The sequence below is a fragment of the Mytilus californianus genome, unplaced genomic scaffold, assembly GCF_021869535.1.
Source record: "Mytilus californianus isolate M0D057914Y unplaced genomic scaffold, xbMytCali1.0.p SCAF_1, whole genome shotgun sequence".
NCBI lineage: Eukaryota > Metazoa > Mollusca > Bivalvia > Mytilida > Mytilidae > Mytilus > Mytilus californianus.
This window is the reverse complement of record NW_026262581.1, coordinates 42,813,104-42,838,728: the sequence shown is the minus strand read 5'-3', so window position 1 is coordinate 42,838,728 and position 25,625 is coordinate 42,813,104. Positions and strand designations below refer to the sequence as shown.

Genomic DNA, 25,625 nt, shown 5'->3' with positions numbered 1-25,625 from the left:
TGTTGGGTGGGTGGCGGAGGGGAAAAACCAAATACGCATAACATTCAATTTGTCTTATTGTGATTCCTTTTTTAAAAACACAGAATAATCGAAAGTTTTACCAATTCTGTTTTGGTGTGCGAGTGTGTGGGTAAATTTTAAAGACTGAGCTACGTTATAACGTAAACAAAATAATATCTATAAATCTTAAAAAAGTATTTATAAAATAATTATAGACATTAACAAGAAAAAAAACATTTATTATACGATGCAGTTTATATACAATGAATTTGTTATATTAAAGTCATACAAAAGTCTGATATGATGATAAGATAAATCAACAAATAAATGTTCTTTAGAGATAAAAGATTAAACAAAAAATAGAATTAAGAAAAAATGTGACCAGTTTAGAAACACACATTCAAATTGTTATGTAAGGAAACAATGTTAATAATACTCGCACGCACTAATCTATTATTCTGTCTAATAATGTTCATTAGACATGTCAAGGATATGACCAAAAAAATCAGAAGATAGATAAAGTATGAACAGACTGGTAAAGTCCTCTAAGTATCTGAAAAAGAATTTAAAAAAGTCATTGTTAATTATTTGGATGCTGTAAAAGATGGAACTCCTTTAAGACTTATGTATTTTCTAAATCAATCTTTTTTTCTTTACTTAGTACAATTTACACGGATGGTTTAAACACGTGTATGCCTTGTTGTCATTCTAACTCAAAATCAAAATGAAACCTTATTCACAATTCGTGTCTTCAAAATAGTCTGCCTGGTAATGTTAGGTGATACCCTATCGGCAGTTTTGCTGTGGTTTTGTACCAGTTGAATTTAAACAGTATAGAACAAGTAATATCAGGACCAACATTCCAGTTATATATTTACAGACCAACAAAAACCGATACGTACGAACAACTGACACAACACCAAAAACTTTGGAAATATCAGCTATAATAAAAACACAGAGTAAAATCAAAACATTTTCTGCCCAATTATTAATGCAGGTAAAAAATCAGATTACGCATCGGTAAATCACTCGTTTAAAGATGTGAAGCTCTTGGCGAAAGATACATTAAAAATCATTTGTGCTACACTTGACAACGCACATCACGAGATCAGTTGAACTAGAGCTTTTATTATAGAATCTTTCTTTTAAAAGACATCGCTGTTTTAGGACAGGGGTTGCTAGGGAGCCAGAACATATTTACTGACTAGGTGTTCTTTTTGTTTTATAACTTTGGCATACTGAAAGGTGTTAAATGATCATTAAAAAGTTCACATCTCACAGAATGATTATAATGGTTCTAGTATCGACTAAAGTTGTTCTCTTTGGCATTTATTGACAATCCGGATATACATTTTTGAAGGAACATATGTTTGACTGATAAAGATTGTTTTAATGTGGTTTGAAATCATGAATGATTAAGTTACGTAACCATAAGAAATACCGGATTTAATTCAATGCTCCATAAGAGCTAGATTTTTGCCCAAAAAACAAGAATGTTCACTAATGGCAAACAATGCTTTCAAAACACACGACCGAACTCTTAATAACCACTCAAACTTAAAACTCTTAATAACCAAGATACCATTTCCTGATATTTATTAGTACAATGACAATACAATTGCAGTTAATGTTGATGCTGCGACATAACTCAAATATGACCTTAAATGTATTATACATACTGTTTATTTACATTGGTAGTGTTAATAAGATTTCCTTTGCATATGTTTTATACTAAAGTATATTTAAAAAAAACACAAGGACATCCTGTTGCAAACATACGGTCTTTGATGATAAACAAGACAGATATGTTGGTTTCTCAACGTTTACATCAAGTGTGCTGGAAAAGAAGTAAATTCCAACAAAATCACCATCTGTGAACTAGATATTGCACTGATAGGATTTTCGGAGTAACATGATAAACTCATTTAAATCATTATGTCCTTTTTACTACTTTTGATTGGAATTTTTTGTTTTCAGTGTTGTTCGACGTAACTAATTTGGCTTTCGAAGTCTTTTGATTTGAGCAGTCGTATAGTTACGGAAAGCGTTTATGCTAGTTGGGTTTCTAACTACAATGAGGCTTAAGTGCAACAGACCCTTCTGATGTAAGACCTTTTAATTGGGTTGTTGTCTTGTTGTAATATATTAGTGTTCGTGCGTCCAATGTATGTAATGTATTAGTTGGTCTATCGCTTACAATTGAATGAATTATATGAAAATGAAATAATTTCATCCAACGTTTTACTTAGTGTTTCCGGACAAATAACATATCGCATTCGATATCTTAATATATGATTTATGTTATGATAAAATAAGATAATAAGTCATGATATGATGGAATTCCCTTATGTTGTTTGTGTTGATAATATTAAATGTTAGAGAATATCTTGCATGTTTGACATTATTTTGTTATACAAAAATAAACGACATGTGCATATATAGAAATTCTATCTAAATATATACCAAATATATACCAAATATAAGGGAAGGTAACACCATGCCACCGAAAGCTTTATTTTTATAGAGCCTAGGTGGCCGAGTGGTCTAGCGCGTCGGGCATAGAGCAAGGCGATTTGGTCCACGATATCTCAGTAGCATGAGTTCGAATCCCGGTTAGGGAAGAACAAAAAATTTGCTTCCGCAAATTTACAGATCTAACATTGTTGGGCTGTTGTTACAGAATGTATCACCAGTGATGGTGATACAAGGCCTTAAAAGATCTTGTGCTCAATCAATTCATATTTTTTTACCATTTTTATAATTAAGAACAATATCTCATTAAAAACATTAAAGGTCATAAAAATTACATGTACTTACTTGGTAGAATAATTAAAATCAAGGCTTGCAAGATCCTGTATGTACACATGTCAACTTTTGCTGGCACCATTCAGTTCCTGGACCACAGGGCATAATATATGCAATTCCATGCGCAGTACACTGAACAAAACGTGAAGGACAACTAGACTCTAGGTAAAACAATGGCGGGTCGGCTTTCACCGCTTCACTGCACTTTGTAACGACTTCTATATTAAATGGAAAAAATATCAAAAACTCACCTTTCAAGTAAACCTGTATTATCCATTAAAACATTAAATTTTGTGTAAAACACGCATAAAATTCTGAAATTTTGTCTGATTTAAGTACTACTATGTGATTTGTCAGCATTTCATTTTCATAACTTAATTACAGTTTGTTTGTTAGCTATCTTGCAAATTTAGTTTTTAACACTGCATTAAGATGATAATGCTAGTATCATATTGAAGGAAGTGTAAAATGCAAAAATATGTCGACTAAAAAGGATTGACATGGGTATAGAAATATGGTCTTCCCTGGAATCTCCCATCTAGCAGTAAAACTCATTTTATAGGGTGTCCATTTGGCTGTGTGGGATGTATAAAAACGCAGTCACTTTCGGTCTGGCTGGTTATGCTGAATCAGGTGCCTCGTATTGGCAGAGTATAACGCTCTCTCCACGTTAAAAAAATCTAACTAAAACTCCTTAAGGAGCCTAAAAGTGGCCTGTTTCAAGGCTACGTTTCCTCCCATATACAACATACACTCTTTTTCAAAAGGCAGTCGAAATATCCGTCCTTCTTACTTGTCGATCTACTTTTCAAACCAACCTAATGGTTTTTTGTTGATTTGTTTATACACGAAATATTTGCCAGTGGCCTTTAAGCAAGTAAATTACACTTCAGTAAGCTACAGTTACCACTTTAGTGAAAATGAAAACAACAATCACGAATTCAGAGATATCGATATCATTCCATATACAAGTCTTTAAAAGACTAAGATAAGATAGCATTGTAACAAGTTCTGTGCCATTGGGTCAATATTTAGGCTTTTGCGGTATCTCACGCACAATAAAACTTACCGTCTGGTGTTTTGAACGCTTTGCAGTTGGTATCGAGAACTATTACATCGTCAGTTTTAAGGTCATCAGTCGCATCATCAGCTACTGTATGTACACATGTCATCTTTTGCTGGCTCCATTCGGTTCCTGGAGCACAGGGTATAATATATGCAATTCCACGCTCGTTACACTGAACAAAATGCGAAGGGCAACTTGACTCCAGGTAAAACAGTGGCGGGTCGGCTGCTACCGCTTCACTGCACTTCGTAACGACATCTATATCAAATGGAAAAAATATCAATCGCTCCATTAGGAACGTGGAATTTTGTGCGAAAAACACATACAATTCTGATATTTTTCCGATATAAGTAAAGCTTACTACTGTTAGGGGTGTTTAACGACCTTGACTACTCGTGGAGTCTCGCACGGTCGGCTGTACAGCTTAGGAAGACAAAAACGCATATACTACGGAGCCTTTTATGGCCATTGTAATTTACTTTTTACAATTTGATATAACAAATTATTAATTTGATATAACAAATTAGTTATTTGATATAACAAATTATCAATTTGATATAACAAATTATCAATTTGATATAACAAATTATCAATTTGATATAACAAATTATCAATTTGATATAACAAAATATCAATCTGATATAACAAATTGTGAATTTCTCTACAAATAGTATGATTTTATCATAATAATGATTAATTAAAAGTTGCATAACCCGAACTGGCGCATTATGATGTATTAATTGGTTGTTCATCTGACGTCCAGTGACAAATATCTAATGCATTTTCAAAACTCAATTTACAGGTTTAATGTTTCTATAACCAACCCTCCTCCCCTTTCCCCTTCATTTGTGACTAGTTTCTCAATTTCGCATATGGGACCTGGTGCCATAGATCGAACAAATATAAGAGAGAAAAGGGGCGTCTGTTTGATCAATTTATATTGCATATTTTCAAGTCAAAGCGAAACGAAGAGTTCTATTGAGATGTTGGTGTTTTTAGGAACATAAGAACATGCAAGGATGAAAAAAATGCTTTTCCTTCTTAAAAAAGCCTGGCATGTTGCTTTAATAATTTCAATAGGAACATGAAAGGATTTATTAAACATCCTTCAATTCATCACTGCATTTGGTAGTAGAGAATTGATAAGAAGTAGTGGATTCGTAAACGATAATCAACGAGCGACTTTAGTCGCAAGTTGATTATCGTTTCCGAATCCACTACTTCTTATCAATTCTCTAGCTTAACCCATTTCTATTAAAACGACTGTCTGTTTTACGTTTTGATAATGAATCAACGATATTTCATAAAAATAGTTTAGTATTTTGTCTTTTTTATTCTATAATAGCTGGAAATGATTATATCCACACGGTTCGCATCTATAATTAGACATTCGACAAGTTAACATAAGTTTAAGATAACTTAAATGGGGTGTTAGCTCCCCTTTTTAACACCAGATTTCAGTTTTGTATATACATATTTCATTTAATGGTTAATCATTACAAATTATTTATATTGAATAGATTTTGGTATATTTAATTTATTCAAAAAGACATATATTAATATACAGAATTTATTTATCTTGTTTTGAAAAGTTAAAAAATTTTAATTACCAAAATTTAGAACCTTCAAAATTTATATATATAATATTTAGCAACGTGTTTTGGTTAATTGAAGACTAAACACCGTTAAGCCGTTCTTAGTCAAAAAAATATTGATAAGGTAGATGCCATAAATCTGCCATTTCATAATGCTCAAATTCATGTTGCTTTCCTAAAGTATTAAAATTGAACAATTATATTCAAATCTGTTTAAACTGTTTCCGTTTCATTAAGTTACGATTATTTTAACGTTATAATTTCATTTGGCATATATCGTTCACCGGTAAATAAACTAGTTTTATCTGAGGTACGCATTCTGAATCCCCATCAGAATTGCTCTTGCTACGGATGTACAATGAATAATTATCTTGATTTCATAAACTTACCATCAAGCTGTGCATAGCTGTGATCGTCTAGTCGTTGGTAACGAATGCCATAACGGTGATATTAACAGTGCAAAGTTCGAACCTTGTATCCGGAATGAAATTTTTTCATTGTAATTTTTTTCTCGATAAAAATAGTTTTAATCTTAGAGGTATTATATACTTCATTTTCATGTATAGGCGATGATTTTGTTTCTGGTTTTACAGTCAAAGAAGTAGTTTTACGGTCGTAGCTTATATATCACACTTTACTCAAATTAGAGTCCGTTCAATGTTGACGTGATATAAATAAATTTGAAAAGAACATGAACAAATCCAGACATAGTATATATATTTTGTTAGATAACAAAAGCGAATTATCTCTGAGATAGAAATACAGTTTATTGACATGTATTGACAGTTGTGCGCTTTAAGAGTGTTATTTAACTAATGATTTATGTGAGCACTCGTGGTATAGTGGTATCATGCATAGACTTAAGACTCTACTGATTATGAAGAAAATACGCGCGAGTTCGAACCCTTCATATGCCACTCGTTTTTGAGAGGATAAAAAATCGTAAGTTTAAAGTTATAAAATAAGTTATCTTAAGTTAACGAAGTAGTCAGTGGATTCTTGAAAAATAATCCACTGTAAGAACAATAGAATGACGTCAGAGAAATGGGTTAAGTAGTAGAGAATTGATAAGAAGTAGTGGATTCGTAAACGATAATCAACGAGCGACTTTAGTCGCAAGTTGATTATCGTTTCCGAATCCACTACTTCTTATCAATTCTCTAGCTTAACCCATTTCTATTAAAACGACTGTCTGTTTTACGTTTTGATAATGAATCAACGATATTTCATAAAAATAGTTTAGTATTTTGTCTTTTTTATTCTATAATAGCTGGAAATGATTATATCCACACGGTTCGCATCTATAATTAGACATTCGACAAGTTAACATAAGTTTAAGATAACTTAAATGGGGTGTTAGCTCCCCTTTTTAACACCAGATTTCAGTTTTGTATATACATATTTCATTTAATGGTTAATCATTACAAATTATTTATATTGAATAGATTTTGGTATATTTAATTTATTCAAAAAGACATATATTAATATACAGAATTTATTTATCTTGTTTTGAAAAGTTAAAAAATTTTAATTACCAAAATTTAGAACCTTCAAAATTTATATATATAATATTTAGCAACGTGTTTTGGTTAATTGAAGACTAAACACCGTTAAGCCGTTCTTAGTCAAAAAAATATTGATAAGGTAGATGCCATAAATCTGCCATTTCATAATGCTCAAATTCATGTTGCTTTCCTAAAGTATTAAAATTGAACAATTATATTCAAATCTGTTTAAACTGTTTCCGTTTCATTAAGTTACGATTATTTTAACGTTATAATTTCATTTGGCATATATCGTTCACCGGTAAATAAACTAGTTTTATCTGAGGTACGCATTCTGAATCCCCATCAGAATTGCTCTTGCTACGGATGTACAATGAATAATTATCTTGATTTCATAAACTTACCATCAAGCTGTGCATAGCTGTGATCGTCTAGTCGTTGGTAACGAATGCCATAACGGTGATATTAACAGTGCAAAGTTCGAACCTTGTATCCGGAATGAAATTTTTTCATTGTAATTTTTTTCTCGATAAAAATAGTTTTAATCTTAGAGGTATTATATACTTCATTTTCATGTATAGGCGATGATTTTGTTTCTGGTTTTACAGTCAAAGAAGTAGTTTTACGGTCGTAGCTTATATATCACACTTTACTCAAATTAGAGTCCGTTCAATGTTGACGTGATATAAATAAATTTGAAAAGAACATGAACAAATCCAGACATAGTATATATATTTTGTTAGATAACAAAAGCGAATTATCTCTGAGATAGAAATACAGTTTATTGACATGTATTGACAGTTGTGCGCTTTAAGAGTGTTATTTAACTAATGATTTATGTGAGCACTCGTGGTATAGTGGTATCATGCATAGACTTAAGACTCTACTGATTATGAAGAAAATACGCGCGAGTTCGAACCCTTCATATGCCACTCGTTTTTGAGAGGATAAAAAATCGTAAGTTTAAAGTTATAAAATAAGTTATCTTAAGTTAACGAAGTAGTCAGTGGATTCTTGAAAAATAATCCACTGTAAGAACAATAGAATGACGTCAGAGAAATGGGTTAATCTTAAATAAATTCGTTTCAACATATATTTTTGATTTGGAATTTTTTTATTAAAGATAAAGAAACATGCGTGAGATTTTGAATGATTGTGGACATTCAATTTCTGTTAAAAAGAAGACAACACGAGTATAATCTGAGCACCTTAATAACGGTATATACTGTATATATATATAAAATAAGGATTTCAGATCATGAGCAATGCAAAAAAACATTTAGGTATATATCTCTAAACACTTATATATCCTTTATGTCAAATAGAGAAGGGGGATAACCCCAATCCATGCAGACTACTTCTCATTGAGTTACCCTCTTTAAATAAAGAATTTATTATTATTATTATTATTATCATTATTATGTAATTTGACATATCACATTTCCTTTTTTGTTATATCAAATTAATAAATTGGTGTATCAAATAATTATAATCTGTTATATCAAATTGACAATCTGTTATATCAAATAAATAATTTGTTATATCAAATTAAAAATTGATATAATTGTAAAAAGTAAATTAACATGGCCCTAAAAGGCTTACGTAATATACGATAACATTTATATTTGTCTGTATGTGATTGTACAGCAATTCATTTTCGTGATTTTGTTATTGTTTGTTTGTTGTATGATCTTACAAATTCCTTTTAATACTGCATTGAGATGCTAACGTAAGTATCATATCTGTGTAAAATGCCAAAATATGTCGATAGGTTGACATGGGTATAGAAATATGGTCATCCGTGGACTTCTTCAATCCGGCAGTTAAGCCGATTTTGAAGAAAGGCGTCCGTTTGGCTGTGCGGGTTGTATAAATATGCAGACACGTCCTGTCGAAATGGTACCGCTGAATCCGATTCCTTGTGAAGGGTGGAGTGTAACGCTTTCTGCGCGTTAATAAATCGTTGGAAAAACTTCTTGAGAGGTCCGTTTGTTGCCTGTTGCAAGGCCAAGTTTCCGCCCTATCCAACATACCCCTTAATGGCATAAAGGAAGTAGAAATGCCCCTTTATGATATCTTATTCACAATAAAACTTACCGTCTGGTGTTTTGAAAGCATTGCAGCCGGTATTGAGAACTATCATATCGTCATTTTCGAGGTCATCAGCCACTTCACCATCTACCACAAGTTTAGCGCATATCTGTTCTGATGTTTGACTGAAGCAAGAAGATTTGTATTGTTTGATTGATGAAAATTTGTTTATTGGTGATTTCACCGATATAACATTGACTACTATAATTACATTAACTAATGAAAGAGACAACAAATTAAATATTTAGAAATTGACAATAAATAACGAATTTAATCTTATTTGTTATTAGTAGTGTACAGTGACTATTCAACACGTAAGATTCTAGATGTCCAACATACTATTTCGTTCGAGCCTGGACCTGGTAACTCGTTTCCACATGAAAAGCACAAAAATCTTTCATATTAAACAACACATAATTGAATATACAAACAAATAAAAGTAAAGGAGTTAAAAAGACCAATAACCAATAAAATTAGAGGGAACCAAAGAGATAGACAAAAAATCGCATAGTCCTGGAATCTACAAGAAATAAGTCACTTCGATGGAAAAGAAGAAATAAATAGCAAAAATAAAAAATGTTCAGAATAAATCTTAATTATTGTCTTTTAATGCCTTTTCTGCTTAAAATGCTGATTATGTTTTCCATTTTCTTAGGTTATAGTGTTTGTATGAATACTAATTTTATCACATTTGGTTTATTATTACGCAAAATGTAATCGTCAGGCTAAAATACCATACCCTTTATCATCGACTGCCGTATAACAAAACAAGTGGCTGCCAACCTGGATTTTAGTTGGTTTCCAAGTTACTGTCACAAACCATTCTCTACCAGTCGATCCATATGGCAACAACTCTGATTTAATCATTCCTATAGGTGAAACTGTGTCAATTGCTGTTACTCTGCTCACACAAAAAAAAAAACAGTATGAAAAGATACACTTCAAAGCAAAACATATCATATAGCATCGCGATGTTTTTATATAAGTTGTTGTTATTTTTCTGATAGACACGCCGATCTTTTATTTTTTCTTGATCTAAACAAAAAATCGAATCAGATTTTAAATTGAGAGAAAAGGAATTGAAACAAACATATTAAGGAATAATGTGCCTAAGAATATTTACTATGTATCAGATATTGCTGTTAACTGACACCCATTATATTTTCCCCTTACTTCTTGATCTATAATATGTAATTCGGTTGTTGGAGAGAATAATAAATTGGGTGACAGTTAACAGAAAATTCTAATGTACAGGGACATAACCATTATAACTTCAAATAGAAATGTCAGTAAATGGTTTTCAAATATAACTTGCAACACGTACATCATGTACATCATGATTAAAGTAAAGAAACATATATACAAACTCTATGAATAAAACAGTTGACTCGTAAAGTACAGAAAATATTGAACAAAATATATGATCTTTTCTAAGAATACATTTGCGGCTATGTTATTTAAAAAAACAAATAATGATTGAAGTCTCTAACGTCTCTATTGTTTTACTAGCAGGAATATAAGTAATATTTCAAATACATCGTACCCGAACTAGAAACCACTTACAGAGACACTTTCAGTCAAGATCTTTGTGAAATGAAAAATATAGTCACAATCACGTCTTTTTTCGTCATTTATGAGAATACGAATTGCCATTTGTCGGCAATTTTGTACATGACAAGAGCAACATGATGGTGTCGCTAGCAGGAACTGCTTTTTCTTCTGAAGTTCATCCCTTGTTTAGTGGGTTTGTGTTGCTCAATCTTTTGTTTTGTGTTTTCTAATCTGCTGTTTGTCTTTTCGTCTTTTTCTTTTGTTTACAGTTTTCCTCCCTAACCCCTTTGTATCTTCTACTCCTTCCTTTTTTTAAAGGTTGTTTCCAATACATTAATTGCTGTGGAAAGGGGCTGTTAGTATATTTGTTTTCTATCCTCTATATTGCATTTATTGATAGTTACCTTGATAAGTCAATTTGATTTTAGGAAGAGAAATGTTTCAGTTATCCCCAACATCGGAAAAAAAGTTTTACAATCAAAACGAATTAATAATATAGATGAAAATCCTTTTTTGTTTAATTTTTACTAGTCAGTAGTATAGATACTGTCTATTACAAATGATAATGCGGTTTCATCTCTCTACAGTATGATACACATAATACGCATATTTCTGTTTAACATTTTCACTGATTTTCCTCAAATATTATATAAGCCCCAAAACGCTAAAAGCTAATAAATTTTATTACTAAATACATTACTGATAATTAAATGGTTTGCCATACCTTAATGTTTCCAAACCACTTCTAGCAATAATCGTCTCATTAAAAATATTGTTGTCAGAAATATGATGAACCAAACCGTCAGTTATTTTATTGGTCGGTAAAACTGGTCTCGAGGCACACATTTCGCTTGAATTACCAACAACAATCAGAAACTGCATAGAAACACTGCTTAAAGGAACTGTATCGGAAGGATTCTTGAAGTCTTCGATTTGCAAAGCTACAGCATACCAACCAACGGATGTTGTTGCATTGTAGGTCAAAATACATGAACTCTAAAAGAAAGTCCACATCAAATTACGCTTTCGACATTATGGTTCATATGACAACAAATCTAACTGTCATGGTTTGATACAAGAACATCTAAACAATGTATTTTTGTAATGTGCAAAATGGTTAAGGTGCTATTCCATAACGTGATTTGAATTTCCATCCGACTATCAAACGATTTCAGGTGCTTTATCAGTTACGTAAAGGGAAATTTCATTTTGAATAGATTAATTACTGTTATGAACGAAATGAACTGTTGTATTCGTTCAAAAAGATAGACTTCAAAATGCTCTTAGCATGCTTAGTAAGGAGAGTCAAGTTGAATTAAAGGGTTTAAGATGTTGAACAAGTTCTCTTATTATGAATCAAATATTTAAAATTAAATTGCCTATTTGTACGAATCACAGGAGAGTAAGAAACATTAATTGTTTCCTTCCCTCGAAATGATACTTTATTCTCGGGCTACATTTTTTTCCACCAAATATAATCCAATCCGAGAAGGGTTCTGAAAAATCGTTTGGTAGCCAATGATTAATATCAATAAGCGTTTAAAGAAGGTTCAGATTGTAAAATTAAACGCTTAACCCCGCTACATGTTTATGTGTCTGTCCCAAGGTAGGAACATTTTCAGTGGTTGTTTTTGTCATATCTTGATGTTTTTGTTATTTGTAGAATTTAATGTTATTGCTTAAACAGTGGTGTTCTCTGATTTTTTAGACTCACTGTGAGTTAGAGCTTGACATTTTGTATAGGCCTGTCTATTGGTAGACTATATGATGACCTATGGATTTGTTTTTGGCTATTTGTGTCGTTGGGTTACTATCTCATTTATGTATGCCCTACATCTGGCATGTCATATATGTCTCATTTATAATCGCTTAGGCTAGAATCTTTAAATCTTTTAGCCTGATATTGATCCAGTCCAGTGGACCTTTATGAATGATTGATTGTTGCTTACTTGGTAACTTTCAGTGGCAAATTTTTCATGCATATACAGGACGAGGAAATTTATGAAATAGCCTACTAAACGGCATGCTACAATGCACAAAAATGTGTAAATAAAAAAAATCTTTCAATCCAGTGTTTGAGGCATTACAGGTACACTCTGAAAATTTCAAAATTCTATCATGTGGAGCTGTCTTTCCGAAAAGGTCTGCATTTTTAATGTCGCAATTATAGATAGATTTATGCATTAGAGTGTTAGGTTTCAAATGTCCCATTATGTTTTACCCATCTTCATATCAATGTCTATCAATTTGTATGTCGTTCTCACTAGTTATAAAGAATAGAGAAAACCATGTGCAAATGTACAACACTGCAATGTGTATAAAAATCTGTATCCATGTATACTAAGCTCCGTATAGTCAGGGGATAAACTGGTTTACGTCTGTCTATCATTCCGTCTGTGTTTGACATGAGTCTGTTTGTCTGTCCGATAAAAGTTAGGTCGCATTTATCTCAGGAACTTCAAACCAGAGTTTCCTGAAATTTGGTGTCAAGCTTCATGATAGCATGCTATATTGTGTGATTATTGTCAGATTCATCGCTCATAAAAATCCTGTTTACCGAAGATTTATATACTATTACACATAATCACTTTTCTTCAGGTAAATATGCTGTTTTATTCAAAATCCAATTTATATAGAAAACCCTACTAAAAAAATACCAATATGGAATAACCTCTGTTATCTAGAAGCTTAGAATGTATTTATCAATACTGCTGACATAAGCGTGAGTTTTAATACTTTAGGAGACACGATTGACATATTTAAATAAATACATTTTAAAATTGTATCAATCTTATAAGATATAAAAGTAGATTTTATCACAGATATATATATTTAAATCTTTCACCTATTTTACATCACGAAATTAAACAAGACTATGTTGGAAAACCAACAATGAATGACATCATTTTCGTCCAATCATAGAACAGATCAGCGACATATATCTAATCAGGTGGTTCTGAACAGCAGCAAAATATTTGTCACTTGCAGTTAACAAACAATAATTTGCACAGAAATAACGAAATAAAGTCCGGACAAATACAATTTTCATGAAAAGCCCCAGGTTCATATGTCCGTGCAAAGAATGTCAGCTTGAGAACGAAACCCTAAATGAACCTGCTATTCTCCGTTATACACGTTATAAAGTCAGCTCAATTAATTTATACATTCTTAACGAAAAAAAATTTTGACAAGGGTTTCGGAAGAACTGCAATGGCGGACTTGGGTAACACAATAGAGGGGCGTAAAGGGGAGTATCTACACAGAAGAACGCGAAATAAAATTGCCATTTCACGATGAAAGAACAATTAAAAATTTCTTGCACGTTGATCTTTTTACCGATTTCACGAAACACGGTGAATAACGAACCTTTTTTCACGGCTGCACGTGAAATAAAAATGGCAAAACACGTTGCACGAAAATAACCCTTTACCATCCTCACAATAGACCATGGCCACTGAGTGGCTGGGCATTGAAATGTGCTCAATTAAAAACAGGTGTTCAGAATAAAACAGGTGCTCAGAATAAAACATGTGGCCACGAATCAATAAATGGTGGCTATGTCACGGAATAGAAGTTCCTTCATAATATAAGTTCCAAATGGAAACAATATTCTGGAATATTATTTCCACTGGAATAAATATTACAGTAAATGTTCCAAACGGAATAAATGGAATGGAATATTTGTTCCAACAGGAACAGATATTATGACATTGTTTATAACAAAGTTTCCAGTGGAACTTCTGTTAGGCGGAACAAATATACGTTGACAGCTAAATCTTATTCGAAAAAATAAATTTAACTTCTTTTATGCGAACACTTGTCGTCGAGACTTATGATGATAGAGTCACAACCAAGGCAGGATTTCCTTACTCCCTCAGAGCACTTAATACCACTCACGATTCTTAATTATCCCGTTCGTATAATAAAGCCATCACTTATCGGTGATGTTTTTTTTTATTTTTATTGTTATTGTAATTTGTCAAGGTAATTTGTCAATGGTGCTATTGGTGTCAATTTATTATTTTAGTGTCTTTGCCTCGAAACTATCAAATTTAATGTCAAAATACTAAACATAATCGAAAGCAATGTCAACATTGTGTATAAATAGTGATGAATCTTTAAAATCTATTTGTTGTTTTGATTCTACTTTATTTTACGAAATAAATATTGTGTGGGTTCAACTACATGTTACCTCATCTAAATAAGAACCACTCAGTGTTTCACATACTCCACCGCATTCATCATTTGGAGTTTTTGTAGACCACCGACACTTTACAACATCACCATCATCATCAGAAACTATAAGATAGATTGATCATTTTATTATTATTGCCGCTGTTCATTATTTTCTTTGGCCTAATGTCGGGAGAATGCCTTGTTCTAGATTGTCCTTAATTAAAGTTTAACATTTTTGGTAGGAGTTAATATTATCTAGTATTCTCAAGAAAGATCTCATTCATTTAATTATTGTTTTATATTTATTTTCTCTTGAAAAAAACTATTGATTCGTATATTTGTCGTTAACTTACACTTTAAACTAATCTCGTTCTACTATTAGGTTTCTTTACGGCATACGTTTAATTACAACATAAGCCAAGGTTAAAGTAAATGAAAAGACATATTTCTGTTTGAAATACTAGACTGAATGGATTTCAGGTATCACCTTTTCGAATTCATTAAAGTTAAAAGATTTTCAAATAATGTATTCCATTTTATCGAAACTACTGACAGCTCCATTGAGCCTGTGACGCTCGCTAGGCATAAGTTTTTTTAAGAAGTTCGGGGTTGGGGTCCATTTGGCTCAGTTTGGTATAACACGAACTAAGGGTTTCAGGGGAAACGAATTTTAGTTTTCTATCTCATCAACATTTATATGAAACTATTTGCCTGATTGGTTGATATATTTGGTACTTAGAGGTTGGCAGTTTAAAAGTAAACTTTTTAAGTTGACAAACTGCGCTTCATTATCGTCCATACTAGTTCAATTATACCAAAAATATTATTTGATCAAATTTTTTTTAGTTTCAGCTCATATTCACGCCGGCATTATAGGTTAACGGCTACAATTCTAAAAGAGCATAATCATACTTCGATAACCAAACATTCGGTCCCCATAGGCATACATACTTGTTTTAAAAATATCAGAATTAGTCAGAATCGGTGTTCACCCTGGTGAATTTTTAGAAACAGACGCCATATTGGTTAGTCGAATGAAAAAGAAACAAGCCACCGAATGTGTGATCATGGCCATGTTTTACTTTTAATGTTTGAGAGTTGCATGGGAAGGTTTTTAAAGTTTTCGACGACTGACTGGCGCAAAGTAACGACAACTGCACAGTCACACTTGCATGAGAGAAAATAAGAACGAACTAATCTAGAGCAAAATGTTATGCATAATCGAACTGTTCATTTTTATAGTGAAAAGCAAAATTATCAATTACTATCTATAAGAATTGGGTCACTTTCTAATTTTTTAAATATAAATCACCTGGTATTTTCAATGTATAGTCACATCCATAACTGAATCTTATAATAGGCTGCATTGCAGAGATTGGAGAAGAATTTATTTTCCCTGTATCATTTCGTATGGTCAAATCTGCTATTGTCCGCATTTTCCAGCTTGAACCGCCTTCAACTAAATTTATCCAACAACAGCCCGAAAAACTTAAAAATTAAATGAAAAAAAATTGATTTAAATATACATATCGTATCAATACTTTTTTTCGTTATATTTTAAAAGATAGGCGAAAGATACCAAAGTGATAATCAAACTCATAACTCGAAAACGAACTGACAATGTCATGTCAAAAAAACAAAAAAAGGTGCTTCGAAAGGGCACCCGTCGTGTTGCTCATGTAAGTACAAAACCGGAGATAAGTCTAATTTTGAAGGTCACATTCAAGGAAAAGAGGACGGGATTGTGGTTACGATAATTGGAACATAAAGGTTAAGTCATCTCCAATAATTTAAAAGGGAAAGCTATATATACAATTTGACTTGGAATTTGTAATTCAAAAGCTTACTGGCTTATCATTACCGTTAAAATATTAAATATATTGATATATTAATCCATCTTCTAAAGATATTTACTGTTTGATGTAATGTTAACTTATTGAGTCCCGATTCAGAAAATTTAACTGCAATAAATGAAGAAAAAGTAATTTACAATATTAATAACTTATAATCTTAAAATGATATGTTTTGAATTATTTCTAACATGCTGTTGAAGTTTGACAGTTTTCTCACAATTGACTATCTTGCTGTGACTTTTGAGGCACTTCAAGGTACTTGGTAATCATATAATCAAAAATATTTTCACAAATCTATATCCCGTTTTCAATGAAAAATGCTATTCCAATACTGAATATTTTTATGGAGTAAACCTTGGTGCTTAAAAAGTGCTGAAATTGTTGCTTTGTAATCGATTAGTCGTCGGATGTGTTAAATAGAATAAATTGAAAATAACTGTTCAAAATAGTCCTTACAGTCACGTGATCAAACAAGGCGAATCTGACTTTCTATATTTGAGCACCGTTATCATATTAAGTTTGGGATTTCCAAAGTACCGTATTTAAGGCCTTCAAGGCAGCTACCCCGTATCCCATATTTTGACAAAAACCTACCCGAAATGAAGGCTGTCAATTGCAGTTGAAAGATTGTATTTAACGCTGTTGGTGCCTGTTGTCCAGTCTTCAGTTGTACTAAAGTCGGTACAGTAATAGGACATAGTAGTAATTGATCCACTGCATCCTTTTAGGCACGTCAAAGCCCCTTCACCAGAGAGTAATGTCCCGTTTTGGATTGTGTTCTCATCGCACATATGGAGAGCTCTACTTCTACGGAAACCAACTCTGTAGTTAATCTCAATCTATAATAAATAAAAGGAAATGTGGGACATATGTCAATAAAACAGCAACAAACGACACACATAACCAAAAGACATCTAAGGGTTAACATACGTTCTTCAACATGTCAAGTTCTAAAACTGAGTCTAAATATGTACTCAATGTATTTAAAGGAGACTAATAAATAACTACCGTCAGCACCAATTTCCCGAAATGACAAATGAACATTAAGATATAACAAACAAACAAAAAACAAACAGCCACTGGCGTGGTTCCTGACTTAGGCAAGGAGCATTAACATGTTGCAGGGTTCAAGTAGTTTCTTGAGATCTCAACCGTTCTATCAATCTCGATCAGTAAAATAACAAATTGTTCATAAACGAATGTCAATTAAATTTCAGTACAGGAAAACACTTTACTTTATTATATTGGTAACAACAAAAAAACCAATAACAAACAATACTGTATCATAGGATTACTGAAAGAAAAATCAGATTCTTTAAACTTTTGGTATGAAATCATGCCGTCTTACATTATACTATTAGAGGCTGTACTTCTGAGAAGATTAGAGCAACGTTATAAACAGTAAATAACGACACGATCTTGTGCAATGCCTAGAATAAATTTGCATAATTTTTCAATGTTGAAAAACAAAACGTTTAAATCTTGCTTCAAAATAATTAATATTAGTGTGATATTCATCATTAAATTATCAGCCGTAATGATTGAACAACAATGTTATAATTATAAGTTATTTTGGCCTTCCTCTCATATGTTATATCAAGTCTAATCGGCTCTTCGTAAAAACTAATACAAAATAAGGAGATGAGGTATGATTGCCAATGAGACAACTATCCATCAAAGTTTAACGGCTTTGTGACATTATATATGTGTTGGAGTCCGACTTTTCATCGTCGTACTATTGTCCCAACAATGATAAGTTTGACCCGACGTTTATAAGTTTGACCCGAATATATTATTAAGTCTTTTTCCGATTATCTTGTAAAACAAAACAAAACGAATTACATCGATCGTGAAAACTACACAAATGCAATCCAATAAATTCATAGTTAGATTAAAATCCCTAAAATAGATATTGACTAATATCATTCGTCAAAATAAAATGAAAAATTAAATACTGAATAATATCATTCGTCAAAATAATATGAATTGTTTTAGCTCTTTCACTGCACTCATACTTTCAAAAAATCCTTATATTGTGACTAGCATCTGATATCAAGAAAGGTATGTATATTATCAATAAGTTTATTAAGCCAAAAAGAAATATTTGCTGTACAATTTTTATACTCGTTAGGCTTATAAATGATATAATCGTCAAAGCGTGTTGTAAGAAAGAGACAATGTTAAGCTGAAGACTATTTTGCAAGATTTTTGTATTGAGCTGTCCGGGGGAAATATTCCTTCATCTTCTAAAAGTGTTTTGAAGCGATGAATTATATAAGTAAAATATTGACTCTCACCTGGTTATTTCCAGCCGGCTTCCATGTTATAATGCCCCCACGAAAGTGACTGCTCTCTGCTAAGTATAATATACAAGTACACCAAAATATCGAAGAAAAATACATCTTGCTAAAAGCTAATATCTTTTATAATTTGGTATGTTGAATTTGCATCGAATGCCCGATGGTTTACTTCGGTTGTTTTATATACTCTATGTAACCATGATAACTTGTGTATTGCTCAATTGATTGGTTGATAGAAAACGGATTCGAATGAGTCTAAACATCTCAGTCAAGGCAGTACTACGTTTAAGTTTAAGTGCGTAAAAACAAAACATTCTTTTCAATATGCCAACAAAAAAGATCAAAAAGAAAAGAGATCTGTCCTCAAGTATATTTGCACACGCTGTTAGTTTCGCCGAAATCACATGACAAAGTTGCATAATATACTAAAATTTCTTTTTGTAATGTAAATTGGAACTTCAATTTTTGATTTACAGTTATTTGCAAAAGTCCAAGGGTGTTGCATTTATTTATTTATATGATTTAAAAATCGTTGTGAAACGAGATTCAGTTTTTCAAATTAAAAACCCATGAAGTTGAAGTTCCTTTTCACTTCAATTTTAAATAAATCAGCAATAAATCTAAATTAAATATTGTTGGGCTAAATTTCAGATAAAGTATATACATTGTAAATTATAGCGTAGATGTGATACCCATAGATTTATATCTACGGCTGATATTCTCCACCTGATAACCTAATAGGATTATACGGGGCTTTATTGTAGCATCACAGATTACACGGACGCAAGACATTTGGTCTAAATCATAAGCGTGACGGTGGTATCATTTGAGTTAAAAAGTTTCTAGTCAAGTTAACATTTGGGCTAAATAATTTTTTCAACATGTACAGGTAAATTACAGATAAAATTAATCTATATCAATATTTGATATGAAATATATAAAATATCCCTAAGAAATATATTTTAAAATACAACTTGCATAAAAAATCAGGTCATTTGAAAATCAAGCTATAGTTTTAAAAGCAAAGAAATTGTAGTTTTACAATAAATGAGTTTACAGTTGAAATCAGGCAGTATAATAAGTTAACCATCTTTAAAAGGCAGTTTGCTTTATTTTCATTCAGGGCAACAATTATTTTTTGGGAATATTCTAATGGATTTTTTTTTTTTTATATTTTTACATAGCTGTTTTATACCTGCACGTTGTACATAGTTTAAATTAGTAACATTATGTTGGTGAGCAGAGATCATACACTGTCAGTGAAACAGAAGGGGATCATAACATAGAAACATGATGATGATCTTAACGAAAGAATTTCATTCTACATCGGGATGACCTGACAGCTAATTATTGTAGAGACCGGACCGTAGAGACCCGTCATGGACTGACCGTCCATGATGCTATACAACAGACCTGGATTTGAAATGTGAATTTTGTCCTGTCCCATGGTGCTCTCCGATTGTATAAAGATTGACGCATACAATGAAGTAGAAATATCTGCATGTCTAGATGTTTTTTTGTGTGTGGCTTTGTATTGTTGTCTCATTGACGTATACCCAATATCTCCTTTTTTGTATGAAATATGGTTAAAAGTTACAATTACAAGACTAGGATGCCTATAATTGCTTACATCCACTTCATTTGAACTTTGGTGGATAGTTGTCTCATTGGCAATCATACCTCATCTCCTTATTTTTCTATAGTGTGATTGTAAAACAAGATGTTCATTAGAGTCTTTTGACAGAGATTTCTAGCAGCCTTTTGTAATAAAAGATAGACCAGTTTATCAGATATTAATTCTATAAGTTATATATATTTTATTTACCGAAATAATTAATCAAAATTCGAGTTTGAATAGTTTGGTTTTTTTGTTTTTTAGTGTTAAACGCCAATTTCAGCTAACTTGGCTTCATCGAGGCGACCAGGTTTTACTGTTTGAGGAAGCCTGAGTACCCGCAGAGGGGAATCCTCTGACAATTCTTGTCAGTAATGGAGTGGAGCAAATATCCCCTGACTTAATTTCACACCAGGGCCATTTTCAAAAAGTCAGCCTTTACTTAAATTCATAGTACCACAGCCAAATGTGTGCACTTTAAGGTTCTAACAATATTTTGGCCTATTTCTAAACAAGAAACGCCTGAAGAATCAATAGGACGGTACGTGGTGAATTCTAAGTCTCCGTGTGCATACCAAATAAACCAAACCAGAAAGAGAATAACAATAATTTGGTCAAATAAATTAAAACGCTCAGATTATATCGAATAGTTGTTTGCATATATATAAAGTGGTTATTGAAAAATGAGACGATTTTTACTTATAATTTTTTGTATAAAAAAAACTATCATGTCAGTTTGGAGATAAAAAAAAACAAGAATTCTCGAATGAATCACTTCACCTACCCATTAGACTAAAAGTGTAAAACAGAACGCCGGTCAATTCAAGAAATTCAAATTAGGAGAAAATAAATTGAATTACAAACTGACTTCCTTGCACGCTCTCCAAGTATACAGTTTTGCGTTATCGTATCTGTCGGGTGTTGAAAAAATGACACAGATCGGTTGTACGGTGTGTAATTCCAGTGGAAAATTGCAACAAAAAATGCAACTTCGGATGACAAGAAGTTAACTATCATTTTTTATTATGTGTTCTTGTTAAGAAATATTTTTGAATAAAACATAATTATGATGTTTATCAATAAAAAAGGAAACCAGTCAATAGCCTGAACAATTTGCTTGAATCAAACGACTTCATAGATATATGGAGAAACTTAAACCCCCAAAAGATTACAATATACATGGAGACGAAAAAATCCAGTCCAGTCTAGTCGAATTGACATGTTCTTTATTTTAAAAAAATCCTTTTAATCGTAAACATAAAAATAAGAAGATGTGGTGTGATAGCCAATCAGAAAACTCTCCACAAGAGACCAAATGACACAGAAATAAGTAACTATAGGTTACCGTACGGCCTTCAACAATGAGCAAAGCCCATACCGCTTAGTCAGCTATAAAAGGCACCGAAATGACAAATGTATAACAATTCAAACGAGAAAACTAATGGCCTAATTTATGTTCAAAATAATGAACGAAAAACAAATATGTTACACAGTAACAAACGACAACCACTGAATTACAGGCTCCTGACTTGGGACAGGGACATACAGAATGTGGCGGGGATTAACTAGTTTCTTGGCGTCAACCCTCCCCTTAATCTGGGATATTAGTGCAACGGCACTACACTAGATTAAAACATACAAAACAAGAAATGAAAAACAAATATGAGAAACAGCAACAAACGACAACCACTGAACTACAGGCTTCTGACTTGGGACAGGCACATACATGTATAGAACGTGGCGGGATTAAACTAGTTTGAAGGCGCCAACCCTCCCCCTAACCTGGGACAGTGGTGTAACAGTACATCATAAGAAAAAACTATAAAAATCAGTTGAAAAAGGCTTAATTTTTTTAAATGGATACATCTAACAGAGTGGACGTGGCAGGGTACTTATACATCCGGGTAACATAACATTGGACATGTTAGTTATATTCTTATTAAAAGCGCCGACCATCAAGCAGTTTCCATATAATTACAATCTTTCTCAACATGCTCAACCGAAACCAGAGGCCCGGAATACTGGAAAATTTATTACTGTATTCTTGACGAGCAAGTGAATATCGGACCCTTTGGGACCACTTAGGGGTATTTGGCAGGGATGCCCGTGCTCTTCTCTACTGTTCGTACTGTCAGTAGAAATAATGGCTAACCAACAAAGACAAAACAAAAATAAAAGAGACATAGAATTAAAAACACATACATTTGTAGTTTGAAAATAATAAAGTCGCTAATCATACCACTCTATCACAGGCACGTGTCTCTGAAACAAAAACACCTATAAAGGTATAGAGGTAAAAAAAATCCGAGACTACTGCCTGTGCACTCTATTCCTAAAATATAAAAAAGAAATCCGAACAACATTAAATATAATTGAAAGTTTTGGTCCTATTTCCCGGACTGAATTAAACAAAAATAAAACAGAGGGAATTTGGATTGGTAACGTCAATCATTGCAGAGGTAAAGTAGATAAAATTCAATTCACAGGTAAACCCGTAAAAGTGTTAGGAATATATTTTAGCATTAATACCATTCAATTCAATGTTTTATTAAAGTCTCATCTCTCAACAAGTACAATATATATTAATAGATAAATTGTAAAACAATACTACATAAAACGAGAGCCATTATATACAGAATTATAACAGACTATTAAAATGCAAAGATGCACTTCACTAAACAATATAAATAAAGTACTATTTACAATATATAAATTGTCTACGCCTTCTTATAATTAAATAACAGGATTTGGCACACACACACTAATTTTTGGTTGTCATCTAAATTATTAAAATTTTCATTAAGAGTTTCAGCAACATAACATTAATGGCTTCTAAAATCGTCATAAAGAGGACATCTCAATAAATCATGCGCTTTGTCTTCAATAAAACCATCACATACATGACATACTCTGTTTTTTAAAACTATATTTTCATATCTCCCAGTTTCAATCCTCAGTGGGGCTACATCACATCTAAATTTGGTGAAACCGCTTCTGTGACTAGGTACTACCAACCCTATAAGATAGGCGAAAGATACCAATAGACATTCAAACTCACAAGTCGAAAATAAACTGACAACGCCGTGGTTAGAAAAAAACAAACAAACAACAGTACACAAAACACAACCTAAAGCTCTATTTGCTGAAGATGCAACGGCTTTTGCTTTGATATTATAGTCTAAATGCTCGTTCAAAACGAGACCAAGATAAGTACAATTACTAGAAAGATTAATAATATGATCTTTACAATTAGAAACTACATCATGTACAGGTACAAATGGTGGTCTAATATGTACTACATTACTCTTATTTGCATTAATTGTCATACAATTGTCTTCACACCATGTAAATAAAGCATTCAACAAAAGTTGTAGCTCTTTTTCATCGTTTGCTATAATAACAACGTCATCAGCATAAAACAAATTACACAGTTTTTCATCGCCTTCTTCTACTCCGTAGTCAAAGGACTTAAGAAATGTAACAAAATCATTACTATACATATTGAACAAAATAGGCGATAAAGAACATCCTGGTTTTAAGCCACAGTTTACATCAAACCAGTCTGTGAAATGACCGTTTATTCTTACAGAACATAAAACATTTGTATTAGTTGACGACTATACGGTATGGGTTTTTCTCATTTTTGAAGGCCGTACGGTTGCCTATAATTGCTTACGTCCACTTTATTTTAACTTTGGTGGATAGTTGTCTCATTGACAATCATACCTCATCTCCTTATTTTTATATCTATAGCAGAACAAACGTCCCCGCAACACCAAATTAATTTAGTTTATACCATAAAATATCTCTTTGCATAGTGTAGTTAGCCTCTTTAAAATCAAAAAGGGACGAAAGGTTGATTTACGAAGTTTTTTTTCTAATATCGATCACATTAGTAAGAGTAGATAATTGGTCAATTGTACTACGTTGTTGCCGGAAACCATTATGTTCGTCTGCCAGTATATTATTATCATCTAACCACTGAGATAATCTATCTAATCGATATTTTACGAATTTTTCCTTTGATCTTGCTGACTGATAATTTCCGTTCTCAGCGTAGTCGAGTGATATGAAAACGGAGTCGAGTGATAGGAAAATTATCGCTAGAAACTAAGGGAACACGGCACGTGCCGTTGTCAAGGAAATTAACAACGTCTTCATAGGTAAAATAGCGATAAACAGATTATCATTTCGCCGTACCGGCTCAAGCGGGAAAATCAATCTCGTTGAGATAACCAACGATAATCTATAAGTTCAGTATATTATAGTAAAATTTGTAAGACACTGCTGCAAGGACGATGCCTCTATAACACAGGGGGTCTCTTGCATCTGACATATTAGATTTAGGGATAGGATTCAAAATAATTCTATTCCATAGATCTTGAGCATTATCACATCTTAAACAAATATAAAATAAATGGTGCAAAAATAGAGCTGAACTCTGATTAAGAAAAACTTCCCCCGGTAGATTATCAAAACATCTTAAACAAATATAAAATAAATGGTGCAAAAATAGAGCTGAACTCTGATTAAGAAAAACTTCCCCCGGTAGATTATCAATGCCAGCAGATTTACCCCTTTTTGCATTTTCAATAGCGTGTACTGTTTCCTGAAACGAAATTGGTTCCGTCAACGAAAACTCATTAAAAGCACTCGCTTCATTAATACTGGTACAAGATTTAGAATACTTAATCGAAGTAGATCTATTATGATGGTTAAGCTCATTTGAATATTCAGATTTCCACTTATCAAGAACGTCTGTTAATTCAGAACTTACATGACCATCATCATCATCGATTACTTCCATAGGAATTACACATTTACGGCTTTCTGTATTACCTATTTTACCAATCTTTTTCCAAAACCCATGCTGATTTTTGCTAGATTCAGAGAGTAATTGCTCCTGCATATCATACCAATATTTTCTCTCACTTTTTTGAACTCCCTATCGAAATGTTTCCTTTTTTGTGCGTATTTAGCTTTTAACTGTTTTGGATGCTATTTATTACATTTATTCCATGCTTTTCCAGCATCACACATCGTATACCATAATTAACTCAAAGTTTCA

General features: G+C 32.3%; 1 protein-coding gene across 2 annotated transcripts; it reads right to left on the bottom strand.

The window, feature by feature from the left end:
- Positions 1-222: 222 nt before the first annotated feature.
- LOC127702179 (integrin beta-like protein C) lies at positions 223-19,110 on the bottom strand. 2 transcript variants are annotated; one of them, XM_052206283.1, is made up of 10 exons: positions 18,940-19,107; positions 17,237-17,481; positions 16,102-16,277; positions 14,806-14,912; positions 11,338-11,609; positions 9,802-9,963; positions 9,069-9,187; positions 3,875-4,129; positions 2,818-3,023; positions 223-553 (listed from the first exon to the last, which is right to left on the bottom strand). In XM_052206283.1, exons 1-9 carry the CDS (start codon positions 19,042-19,044, stop codon positions 2,836-2,838), a joined length of 1,629 nt encoding a protein of 542 aa, XP_052062243.1. In that variant the 5' UTR covers positions 19,045-19,107; the 3' UTR covers positions 223-553; positions 2,818-2,835. The 2 variants fall into 2 exon arrangements, with proteins under 2 accessions (XP_052062243.1, XP_052062244.1); XM_052206284.1 differs by lacking the exon at positions 3,875-4,129 and having other exon boundaries at positions 18,940-19,110.
- Positions 19,111-25,625: the final 6,515 nt, after the last annotated feature.